Source organism: Plectropomus leopardus, chromosome 24 (genome assembly GCF_008729295.1).
Source record: "Plectropomus leopardus isolate mb chromosome 24, YSFRI_Pleo_2.0, whole genome shotgun sequence".
NCBI classification, from domain to species: domain Eukaryota; kingdom Metazoa; phylum Chordata; class Actinopteri; order Perciformes; family Serranidae; genus Plectropomus; species Plectropomus leopardus.
Genome location: NC_056486.1, coordinates 1,190,261 through 1,202,611, shown reverse-complemented (window position 1 = coordinate 1,202,611; position 12,351 = coordinate 1,190,261). Strand labels below are relative to the sequence as shown.

Sequence of the window (12,351 nt, the reverse complement as noted above, 5' to 3'; positions counted from 1 at the left end):
AGAAGCAAAAAATAAAGTTAATAAATATATAAATAAATAATTAAAAAACATATGGTGTTTTTTTCTCTAAAAGAATTCTGAAATTAATTTAAAAAATATCAATAACAAGACATGGCTGAAAAAGTTTGAAAGAAAAATAGATTTTTAAAATTAAATAAATGTATTTTTTTTTCTGAAACAGAATTCTCAAATTAAAATTATTTAAAAAATGTTATCATGAATATGTTTTGTTGACATTTTTCTAAGTTTTTTAAAAATATTTTTTTATTCCCCCGACTCCATTTTTATTACTTATTTTAATGTCATTTTCTTCTCACATTTTACTGATTAATGAAGTTTGTAGGACATTTCTTGCCAGGGTGGTAATTGCCTTTTTTAGGCTTTTTTTTTTCAAATAAATCAAACCTTTTCCTCAGGTTTCAGAGGGTTAATAAGACAGTCGCTCAGCAAGAGACGAGACCGCGGAGCCGGTTTCTGTTAAGATCTCAACGAGGCACGATTACCACTCACATCATATCACCACATTTACAAGCCAGGAAACACGCGGCGATCGGCGTCGGCGGGCTGCAGACATGGCAGCAAGTCAAACAAACCTGACTCTGATTTGTTCTGCGTTAGCTCGGCCAACTTTTCTTCCTTAAATCTATTAAAACTTCTTAGTGGTGACTCTTCTGACTTGATATTTCTCATCTGAACATTTTCAGAGCTAAATTTACTTCCATCTGGTTGATTTATCAAACGTCAGATGATATTTTACATCTGAAATACGTGTTATGATCAAAAGGAAACAACTTCAGCACTATTTGTATTTTGGAGAGATTTGTATTGTTTATTGCAACGTAGTTTTGTGTTAATTAGCACATGCTTTGCTTTTGTCCGTTCCTCCTGAATCTAGTTTCATCATGTCTTTAAAAGGAGTAAAAACAAATTTAAATCTGTTCAGTTTACATCTCTGGGATTTGCTTAGACTCTTTCGAGCGCAGAATTGATGTGAACAGGGGACGACACGAAGTTTTGCAATAAACTGGAGGAACAAGGAGGTCAAATAAGTCAAACCACAGTCCCTTTGCTGGAGTAGATAAGAGGACTGAAGCAGTGGGACAACAGACGATGAGGAAATCCAAGTATCTGTCCTCTGTAATGTACACCTCGGTTTGATTTTTAGCCTGAGGCTTTCTGAGTACTCAAAGGACAACGATGCAATTACGAGAAAGCCAAAACGCACTTGACCTTTACTGTCGATAGTCCCAGTAAACGCAAACTCAGCCCAGGTTTGTTTTACAGCCATTAACTTTAAATACACACGTTCCAAGTCCAGCTCTGTGCTGAAGCTGTGCTCACGTTTAGGCACAAAAACCCTGGTTATGTTGAGGGAGAGAAAAAGAAAAAAGGGCAAAAAAAAAAGTAATAATTATTGTAATAGTTATCTGGACATTTATCCCTAATTTTACACCTAAATATTGACTTTTTTATTTCTTTTCTTCTAATTTTCAGGTCATTTCACCAGTGTGCAAATAAAATAAGTAACAACAAAATAAAACAGACATAATGAAAAGACACTGAGCAACAGTCAAAAAGAGGAACAGATAATAAAGTGCAATACTTTTAAATTGCAATCAAATTTCCTAATTTCTTGCAAATTGTGGGACACTTCTTATTTAAGTTTCTTATTGCCTTTTTAGCCGTGCTTTCAAAAGAAAGGATTAAATGCATGTGAACCTGAATGCAGAGAAAACTGATAGCCAGGTATCAAAGGGTTAACTGTGTAGCAGCTGGAGGCATTAGCTTTATAATTATCAGATGTATAATTTAGTTTTGCAGTTATAAGTGTTTACTGTGTGCATTCACACGCACACAAACACGACTGAGCGATTGGCTGAAATGAATTGGCTGATCTCGCCGCCGCGCTCACACACGGCGGCGAGATCAGCCGCCGTCGACCATCTGGTTTCCACTCAGCGCTGGATCCTCGCTGAGGGTTCCTCTGAGACGCGACGGACAAATTCAGTTAGCCGACGCTCTTACCCAAAGCGACAGCAGAAATATCCTGTTTGCAGCAGTTGCTTTTAGATTTTCTGGGTTGTGCAGGAACGTTTTCAGAGCAGCAGTATCTGATGAACTCGTGTTATTCCCGTGAATGAGATCCAGATTTTCGACGTCACTGTGGATAAGGGGTCTCCTGCCAGAATCAGAATCTGTTTTTTTGCAGGTTTTGTGCATGCAGGTATGCGTGCTCTGTCAGAAATCCCATTAGAGAAAAAAATCATCATTTTACTGACTTCATTTGAAATATCTCAACTTTTTAACAAATTTTAAAAGCCAGCTGACATCTGTTTTGTTTCTAACATCCCAGAAACGTCAGGAGAATAAATGTTCTCCTTTTGTTCATGCGTTGTAACAATCAGTCTTTATTTGAGGCTCTTTGGCCGTCAGGTCTCATGAATGCACAAACTTCACACTGAATAAAAACCTTTTTTGACAAGCCACAGTAACACAGTATGTGTGTACTGCTGCTGTTTAACCCTTTGAAACCTGAGCATTTTGGCTTGATTTCTTTCAAAAACACTGGAAGAAGTTAGAAGAAAATGACGAGAAAAAGCCGAGAATGACACCCAGAAATAATACAGTCCTGTTTTTCTGCTCTGATGGCTGTGGGATGAAAAATGTCAGTTTGAATAGGTGTCAATGGAGCATTTTTTTGGAACAGTTTGGCTTCCACGGTGTATTTCAGACTTATTGTAGGAGCTGAAGTGAAAATGTCAACCTTTATGCCATATGGATGAACCCAGCTGAAATGATCAAAAAATGAAGAATGAAAAATGCACCAAACACATGCACAGTGTGCGCACACTTACCTGTGCATGTTGTCCCATTTCCCAGCATGCCACTGGGGCATGGTCCGCAGCCGTAGGAGCCAAAGCTGTTGATGCACTGGACTCCTGGGAAACACGGCTTCCTTTCACACTCGTTGATATCTTCCAGACACGTTACACCTGACGAGCACACAGCAAAGTGTTTCTGCGCTGATAGACTGTAACGGACACACTGATCCTCAAACACGAGGCCAGACGGGCTCCACAGAACCTGCTTTTTGTGATATTTAAGGATCAAAGGTTCTACTTTTTTGTGATTTGTGATAAATTTCAATGACTTTGATCAACTTGTTACCTCTCAGCCCTGCAGGACATTCGCATCTGTACCCGCTGGCTGCGTTGATGCACCTGCCGACTGCGCACGGAGCGGACAGACATTCGTCCACGTCCTCATCGCAGAGGTCGCCCTGCGTCCCCTCAGGACACACGCACAGGTACTTCCCACTGCCGGCGGGGAAATTCACATCCGTCACGCACGTACCTCCGTTCTGACACCCACACGGCACCACGTCGATCTGCATTAACACGGGAAAGGTTTTTTAGATTAGATTTGTAATATTTAACTATCTGATTGTCCGTATCTATTTTCTCCATCTTTTACCTCCACGGTGAAGGTGCTCTGGGCGTTGCACTCGTCCGACAGCGTGAAGCGAACAGAGCGACTCTCCCCCCCAAAAAGAGACGGCACCCTCCAGATCAGGAGGCCGGCGGGGGAGAGGACGGCGCCCTTCGGCCCCTCCTCGAGCTGGAAGAGGAGCGCCGAGCCTTCAGGGTCTGAGGCCGCGAACTGGAAGACAAAGTTCTCCCCGGCAAACGTCCGCAGGGCGCTGCGAGGCTGGTGAAAGGTCGGCAGCTCGTTGACTGAAGAGACACGAGGAAAAAAACGTGGGAATAAAGTAAGTTCACCATTATATCACTGCAAAAAGAAGCAATAAAACAATAAAAATAAGAAAAAATATTACTTAAAATTAGCAAAATTATCTGCCAACAAAACAGGAAAATTTCACAGTTTTTTGTAACAGGTAAAAATACCTGAAAACTAGTGCGGCCAGGCTAAAAACAAGATTTAAGAGTTATTTCCTCAATATTAAGATTAATTTAGCAAATGCTCGTTCCGTTGTCTTAGAATAAGGTTTTATGTTTGGAAATTGTATCTTAAAAGCAGCACAGTTACACAAAACAGCTTAAAGAAGTCATAAAATTGGCCCAAAAATAAGCGTGTATTACCTTGATTTGAGATATTTAATCTTAGTTTTTGCAGTGTAAACATTGTGTGAACATTATAGTCAAAACGTTTCTCCTGCAACATTACAGGATCTTGTGAGGAACGTTATGTAATGTTATTTAAACGTTATGTTCTAGCTGGGATATGTCAAGAAACTGATTAATAAGGTTATTTCTTTTAATGAATTCTTAATCTGACCAGCTGGAAAAACGTGGCGCCGCAGTGAGAATCCTAAATAAATCTAAACGGATCATTTATTGCGGTGCTCCACGGTTACGCCTGTTTGCGTTTTGTTGGCTGTTGGTAAGGATGGTTGTCGGTCTGTGCAGCTGCAGAAATCAACCCTGGGATTTGCCCTCGTCCTTCTGTCTCAGAGTGGTTAAGCGACAGGTCAGGGCATGCTGGGAAACTTAAACCTCCGCTCCTTTGATCTGCTAATGGGGACAAACAGGACCACAGTTGGACAGCTACCATGACAGCCGCGGCACTAATGCAGGAGGATAAATGCTGTTTTCACTGTTATCCATCATTAGTGGGATACAAGCGGAGTCAAAAACATGTCCTGGAGGTCTGAGACAGTGTCCCCAACGTTTTTCCTGAAGGGGACGTGCAACAACCACAAGCTTTTTAACAGCCCACAAACATAATAAACACAAACGCAACACAAATCTGTAGCTTTTAATGTAATAATCCCAAAAATGTAATAAAGGTCCCAAAAACAGTATACGAAATTTCCTGCAAGTGTCCAGAAAAGACATCTAAACGACATCCAGAGGAGACATCTGTATGACGTCCAGAGGAGACATCTGTATGACGTCCAGAAAAGACATCTGTATGATGTCCAGAAAAGACATCTGTATGACGTCCAAAATAATAAAATGTAGTAATTATGCACATTGCACCGGCACATTTTTCCCTCGTCTTTTTTAAAATATAGTTTTTAATTCTTGTCACCTTTTACTAATTTCTCGAAATTTTGGGACACTTTTTGCCAAATTGGTCAATACTTTTGCCCCATGATTTTTCAAATAAATCAAACCAATTTTCAATTCTCAAAGGGTCAAATAGTTTGTAACAGACGGCTGAACGCAGCAAAAAAACTGATGTCAAACCAGGTTTCAAAGGGTTAACGCACTTGGGTGCTCAAAATAGAAAGTATTAGCAAACTGAAACACCGTTTTTTGACGTGCATGACTCAAATATTATAACGAGGACAAATGTGGTGCTCAGAATAAGTTGTTTGTACCTTGATTTACAGACCAGGTGAATTTGGAGGTGTCCGGGTCACAGAGGAGGCAGGGGCTGCTGGGATTGGAGTCTCCCTCTGCAAAACACATCCCGTCGATGTTACACGTCCTCTCCTGGCAACCACACAGCAAAGATAAAAAGGTTTGTTTGTGTTTTCGTATTTACAGCGTTGTTTCCAAAATGCTGAGGCAGCTTCCGGAAACCACAGCTTTATAAAACTTTTTTTTTCAAGCTGTTTGTTTTGTGGTTTCCTCCGGAGAAACTCCGTCTCTGCTTCAGTTAATTCAATTAAGTTCAGCTTTGGCGAGCACACGCGTGTCCGTCTGCATGTTTTCACTCGGGGTTGTTTGTGGGGTTACGTGTTGTCCCGTCTCCGTTCCCATAAAAAGCAGTTCCAGTAACAACACGGCCCCCTCGCCACCTTTTGTTGGGTTTTTAAAAAGCCAGCTGCTGCATGTTTGGACGAATCACTCTGTCTCTGGTTTAGTCATTCGACCAACAGCGAGTTGTTCAGAACGCAGAGCGGAGCGTATAAAACGCTTCAACTCACTTTACCACTTAACGCTGACTGAGTCACATCTGTCTCCTAAATCTGTTCGGCTTAAACAAATAAACAAACACTGGAGAGCCCAAGTTTGATCAACGAGTGACCTGCTGCAATCGCATGAATGACGACTTTCCTTCCTAAAAAAGCGAGGAGTTGATAAACCTACCAACAATTTGTTGGTTTCTTTTGACAAATTATATTAGATTTAGTTTTCGGGTATTTATTTCTTATGTTTTGTAGTCGGTGTTTATTGATCAGGATGGAGGGACTAAAATTTCCACGGTTTTATGGACCCGTGATGTCTGGCACACGAAGGAAAATAATTTGGCCTTGAATTTTGATAATACGACATAAAATATAAGATGTAAAGATTTTCATGTGGAGAAGGTGAACCTGAACTTTGATCTTTGAGCACCACATTGTAATCCCTGAAAGCGTTCGTCTGATATTTTGTTCACGAGAATGAGACAGAGGCAAGATAACAGTGACCTGGACCTTGGACTACCAGTTTCAAATCAATTCATTGTTGAGTCCGAGTGGACGTTTGTGCCGAATTTAAAAAGAAAAAAATCCTCAAGGCGTTCTTGAGACATCACATTTATGGGAATAAGACAGACAAGGTCACAGTGATCCTGACTTTGGACTTTTGCCCACCTAAATCAAAGCAGTTCATCAATGAGACCAAATGGACGTTTGTGCCGAATTTGAAGAAACTCCCTCAAAGTGCTTTTGAGATATCACATTAACGGGAATTAGAGAGACACAAGGACACAGAGATTTTGACCTTTGACAACCTAAATCTAATCAATTCATCCTTGACTCAAAGTGGATGTTTGCGCCAAATTTGAAGAAATTGCCTCAAGGTGTTCTTGAGATATCGTGTTAACAAGAATGACACAGATATAAGGTCACAGTAACCTTGACTTTTACAAATTTTGATCAATTCATCTTTGACTCTGAGTGGATGTTTGTGCCAAATTTAAAGAAATTCCCTCACGATGTTTGGTCAGATATCGTGTTCACGATGGATGTAAGGTCACATTGACAGTTCATCTTTGAGTCCAGGCTGCATTAAAAAAAAACCAAAACAATTCGTTTTTGTATCCAAGTTACCTTTAACTTACAGAGTCCTGTGCGCGACGCCTCGCAGACCTGACAAACGCCGTCGTAGATGGTCAGCACCTTGGCCTGACTGTACTGGGAGCCGTCATTAGTGATCTGGGAACGGAAAGAAAGGAGTTGACACTGGAAAAAAAAAGCTTCTGGCTAAACCGCCACCAACCAACAAACAGGAAAAGATCTGAGACGTTACCTTAATCTCCCAGCGCGCGTACGGTTTATCGTCCATCATGAAGTCTTCTGTGTTGACGGCCGTGTTGCTAAGAGACGGCACAGCACAGTCTAAAGCCTTGGAGCTGAGGAACGTGGCTTTCGTTCTTTGTTTTTCCCCCGGGACCCAAACTCCGTTCATGTACTGAGGACGCAGATCAACACAGTTCAGAGGAAATATTGTGAAAACATCTTCAGGGCATTCAGTGACGCTGGCTTTCCTCACCTTCAGTCTGGTGGCGTGGCAGCTGAGGTCAGGAGAGTCGATGAAGCCGAGGCCGAAGACTCGAATGTTGCGACAGTTGAAGGCTCGGATGTCACACAGTCCACCGTTCTCCAAATCTGTTATCTCTATCGGCTGGCCTATCAGAGGAGAGTTTATTGTCCGTTTACGAGCACATTAAAAGTCAGTCTAAAGAGAGAATATCAGCTATTTCAGCAGAAATTATTCCAGATTTAATTCTGCAGATGTATACTTTAGTAAGGCTGCGTAGATTAACCATTCAAAACTTTTTTTTCAAAGAAAATGGGAAAAAAGGCTCTGAGCAACTTAACAAGAAAGGCCCCAAAAATGATCAAGAAATTAGTAAAAAGTTGCAAAAAAATGAATCAAAAATAAGCAAAAAATATCAGCGAGAAATCAGTAAGAAGTTACATAAAAATTACCTGATAATAAGCAAAAAACATCAACAAGAAATTAGTAAACTTTTAGAAGACAAGCACATGGGAAAAAAGTTTTTTAAAAAAAAAAACATTAACAAGAAATTAGTAAAAAGTTACAATAAAATTACTTAAAAATAAACACAAAAAAAGTAAAAAGTTACAACAAAATTACATGAAAATAAGGAAAAAGAAAAAGTAAAAAAAATAAAATTAAACACCAAGATATCGCTTGAATTATAAATATAGTTTTCTGGACATTTTTGCTCATCATGTTTTTTTCCTTGTTTTTGAAGAAACTCAAACCAGTTTTCTCAAGTTTTTAGAGCTTTCATGCTGGTGAAAGGCGTCTGAATGCAGCACAGGACACTGATGTTGATCACGGCGCTTAAGGGTTAACATAATTGTTGACCTGCTATCCAATTAAGGATTGGAGCAGCAGTCTGCGGATACTCACTGATGGCCAGGCTGCAGTCGTAGAAGCTGTGGCTCGGATCGCACTGGCAGCCCCACTCCGTACACTCTCCGTTGCCGTTGCAGAAGTTCGGGCAGCGCAGCGCTGTCACCACCTCCCTGGACGCTCCTGGCGGACCCGCCACCTCCAACGCTCTCTGGGTGCGGTTTTCCAACAGCCTCCTCTCGCACTCGTTCTCCAGGTACGGCAGCAGCGCCTCCTCCCAGCCCAGGTCGTCTTTGAGCTGCAGGTCCAGCATGCAGAGATCCACGGCCTCGTCCAACCGGCGTCCCAGCAGCCGTCTGCACACCGCGCCCACGGTTGAGTTAGCCAAAGCGATCTGGCACACCTCCAGAGCTTTGGCCGAGGTCAGGCCGCTTGGCGTGGGCCACCGGGGCTGCACCTCCGGACGCGCTTCCGCTAAATGATCCTCTGGGAAGAAGTAGGCAAAGTTCTCCAGATCGGCCTGGCTGAGGCTCTGAGCAGTGAAGACGGGCTTGAATTCAAACAACGCCTGTCTCCTCTGCCTTTCGGTGGAAAAAAGAAAATCCTCCCCGAACTCACCGTCAAGGTCACTGTTTTGTTTGTTCTCTGCGTGAAACCGAAGGCGCCTCCGCTCCAGAGGATGACTGCTAAACGCAGACAAATCCAGGATGCCCTCCTCCCGCTCTGGACTCTTGATGTACTCCACTGTTGTGTCCATAGACGGGAACACAGATGTGTAATCCACATTATTGTACGCAATGCAGTCGGAGTGAGCGGACGGATTGTACAGGTTCCTCATCCCTCTGCCGGCGTGATGGGAGGTGCTGTATCCTTTCTGGCACTGGCAGAAAGGCCTCCTGACCTCTTGAGTCGCGCCAGGAGGCGTCTTGTCGAATAAACTCTCCCCGGGAGCTATCCTACCACGCACACAGACGAAAAGGAAACAAATCGCTCTGAAAATTTACCACTTCTACCACAGCGTATCAGAGCCATTGTAGATTTTACAAAATAAATGAAAAATAGAGGGCAATATTCTGAGAAAACTCTTTCCAAGATTTATGAGATTAGTGTTGCAAATTTGCAAAAAAAGAGAAAATAATTCACAAATTTCTGAGAAAAAAGTGGATATTTTCTTAGTTTATAAAGTCACAAATTTCTGAGAAAAAAGTCGATATTTTCTGAGTTCATAAAATCACAAATTTCTGAGAAAAAAGTCGATATTTTCTTAGTTTACAAAGTCACAAATTTCTGAGAAAAAAGTTGGATATTTTCTTAGTTTATAAAGTCACAAATTTCTGAGAAAAAAGTCGATATTTTCTGAGTTTATAAAATCACAAATTTCTGAGAGAAAAAAGTCGGATATTTTCTTAGTTTATAAAGTCACAAATTTCTGAGAAAAAAGTCGATATTTTCTGAGTTTATAAAGTCACAAATTTCTAAGTTGTAAGTGAGTTTTTGAATTTGCAAATTTGTGAGAAAAAAATCCACAAATTTCTGAGAAAAAAAGTAGTGCAGTGGTTTCCGTGTAAAAAATAAAATGTGATCAACTGAATTTTTTTCTAAGAATATTGCCCACTGTTTTTTTTTTTTTTTTTGTTATTGTTGTTTTTTAAATCTACAGTGGCACTAATACGCCATAACAAGCAAAAAACAAACAGAATTTATATTAATATTTTTTTGGCGAGGACTGACCTCCAGTCCTCTATGAAGCGATGCAGGTCATCAGGCCCGTAGGAGACGCCGTCAGAGCCGAGGAAGTCGTTGTTTGCCGTTGCGGTCGAAGGTGCCGCAGAGGCCCCGCGTGTTGCTGAAGTCAACGCTCGGCGCCCGTACGGACAGACTCATCCCCCAATCGCCAACATCGGCCCTAACAAAGGCCCCGGAGGGAAAGATCAACTACGAGAGGAGAGTCACATCCAGCAGCTCGTTAACAACCTCCTCACGCAGCGACGGCTGAACATTTAAAACCTGACAGAGCTGCCAATTCTCGAGAAAATTAATTTGATGGATGTTATGAAAGTCAACATCCTTCATGCAGCCGGCAGTCATGATTTCCCGAACAAATCTGCACATAAAAGGTCAAACATGAACCTGACCGATACCATTTTCCCCCCAAATTTTCTATTTTCTCTTACATATTAGAATCCAAATACTTTTGTTAGTACACTTTCATAAAGTACACTGTGAATACTGTGTACTTAAGTACTTTAAATCCCCGGTAGGACCCACTGGACGTAATCATTCTGCGACAGTTTCGCTCATGATTGAATCATTATTCTTCCTCTGCGGGTTTTTATGCTGCAGTTCATGTGAGGTCGGAATAATCTGAATTTTTTAGCTGGGAAAATTCACATGGACGTCCTCTTTCATAAATTTTTATTTATTTATTTATTTAATTTTATTTCTCACATTTTTTACTTATTTTTTTTTATCTTAGTTTATTCATTATTACTTATTTTTTATTTTAAATGTCCCTTTTTTTCACCTCTGGTTCATCGTTGGACTAACTTGTGATGACGCTGAAAATGCTAATGAAATATACAAAAGACAAAAAATTCACATGAACACCTCTCATTTCGTTAAAACAACTCGACAACTCAGAGATAATTTTATAAAACGAGTCGCTGACTTGAAGTCATGCATAAACACGGCTGTCAAAAGTCTTTGTTTGGTCAATGAAAAGAACCTTTTTTACTAATTCACGTATTAAATATCAATTTTGGCTCAAATGTAAAGTGTAGTATGATATTCATGTTAGCTGCTGTCCATGTAGAGTGACCTACATTAGTTAGAAACATTATTTTTTTAAACATAAACCCTGATAACAAGTCAGGTAAAGCCATTTTTAAGCTGTATTTTCGTGGTTTAATACATATCAATCATCTTCTTGTTTAAACGCTCTCAGCATTAAAATTTAGCTTTTCCGAAACCAAATAACACAAACACAAACAAAGTCAGAGGACGAACTTCCCAAATCAGAAACTCCCTCTGACACTCGCATGAACGCAGCATAAAAGCCAACAGAGGAAGATGTTTCCGCCTCCTCGGTTTTACCGCGAGCTCCCACAATGGAAACACTCCTCGTGATTTCCCAAACGAATCTGCACCAAAATGTTCGGATACCTACGGTGACCTTCTTCCCCTGGTGGGACTCCAGCACCCTGACGCCGCCGCCCTCCCTGTCAGCGGCGTTCTTCAGGGCGAGCTGCGGCCTGGTTTCCTGCGGCTGGCCGTTGCACATGTCGAAGACGGCAACTTCGTTTCCTTCTCGCACCGCGACGCCGCAGTTGCAGGCCACGGCGTAGTGCCGGCTGCCGCAGTCCCACTGGCGAGAGTGGACCTCGAACTCCCTGACGAGGCTCCGGTAAAGGACAAAAGTGCCGGTTTGGTGGTTTTCATAACGCCTGAAAAGCAGAAATACAGAAATGCAAAAAAGTCAAACTGAAACTCAAAACACAATTTAACGCCTGATAAAAACGGACTAAACGGCGAATTACCTGCCGTCCAGAGTAATGACATGTGGGTCAGTCAGGGAGTAGCACATGGAGGTGGGGACGTCCTGGACCGTGACCTGAGGGGCAGACGTCAGGAGGACAAAGATAAGGAGGACTCCACGCGGTGACCCTCTGACCTCTGGCTTTCATGTTTTTTTTCACTAAATGCAGACGGGAAAGCGTCTCTCTTCAGGGCGCACAGAGACACGGTGTCTGGAGGCCTGACGTCGTGTCTTACATCACCTAAAAGCTTGCGAGAGCGAAACTAATGACCACGTTAAAACAACGCTCTTCAAACATGATGTCAACCCATCAAACAGGCTCACTTTTGTCCAAAAACGCCCGCCGTCTCTTCCAGATTCATCGAGCGCCGTTTCACAGTGTGTACATGTAAACAGTGTAACAGAGACACCTGTAATTACAGCCGTCTTTTTAATTAAAGTAATACTAAGATAAATATATCAGTTACTTCATTCTTTGTTTAGTTTTGGATCCTTGCGCCCTGTTAACCCTCTGAAACCTGGAGCGACATCAGT

General features: G+C 41.6%; 1 protein-coding gene across 1 annotated transcript in view; it reads right to left on the bottom strand.

Annotated features, from left to right (window-relative positions):
• si:ch211-246m6.5 (von Willebrand factor D and EGF domain-containing protein) overlaps positions 1-12,351 on the bottom strand; it is a 35,459-nt gene that overhangs the window by 11,619 nt on the left and 11,489 nt on the right. Inside the window, 12 exon segments of the mRNA XM_042513096.1 lie at positions 2,856-2,993; positions 3,169-3,388; positions 3,475-3,734; positions 5,345-5,459; positions 7,007-7,111; positions 7,206-7,367; positions 7,449-7,585; positions 8,340-9,238; positions 10,014-10,087; positions 10,089-10,217; positions 11,449-11,725; positions 11,819-11,892. Coding sequence (XP_042369030.1) covers positions 2,856-2,993; positions 3,169-3,388; positions 3,475-3,734; positions 5,345-5,459; positions 7,007-7,111; positions 7,206-7,367; positions 7,449-7,585; positions 8,340-9,238; positions 10,014-10,087; positions 10,089-10,217; positions 11,449-11,725; positions 11,819-11,892 — 2,590 coding nt within the window.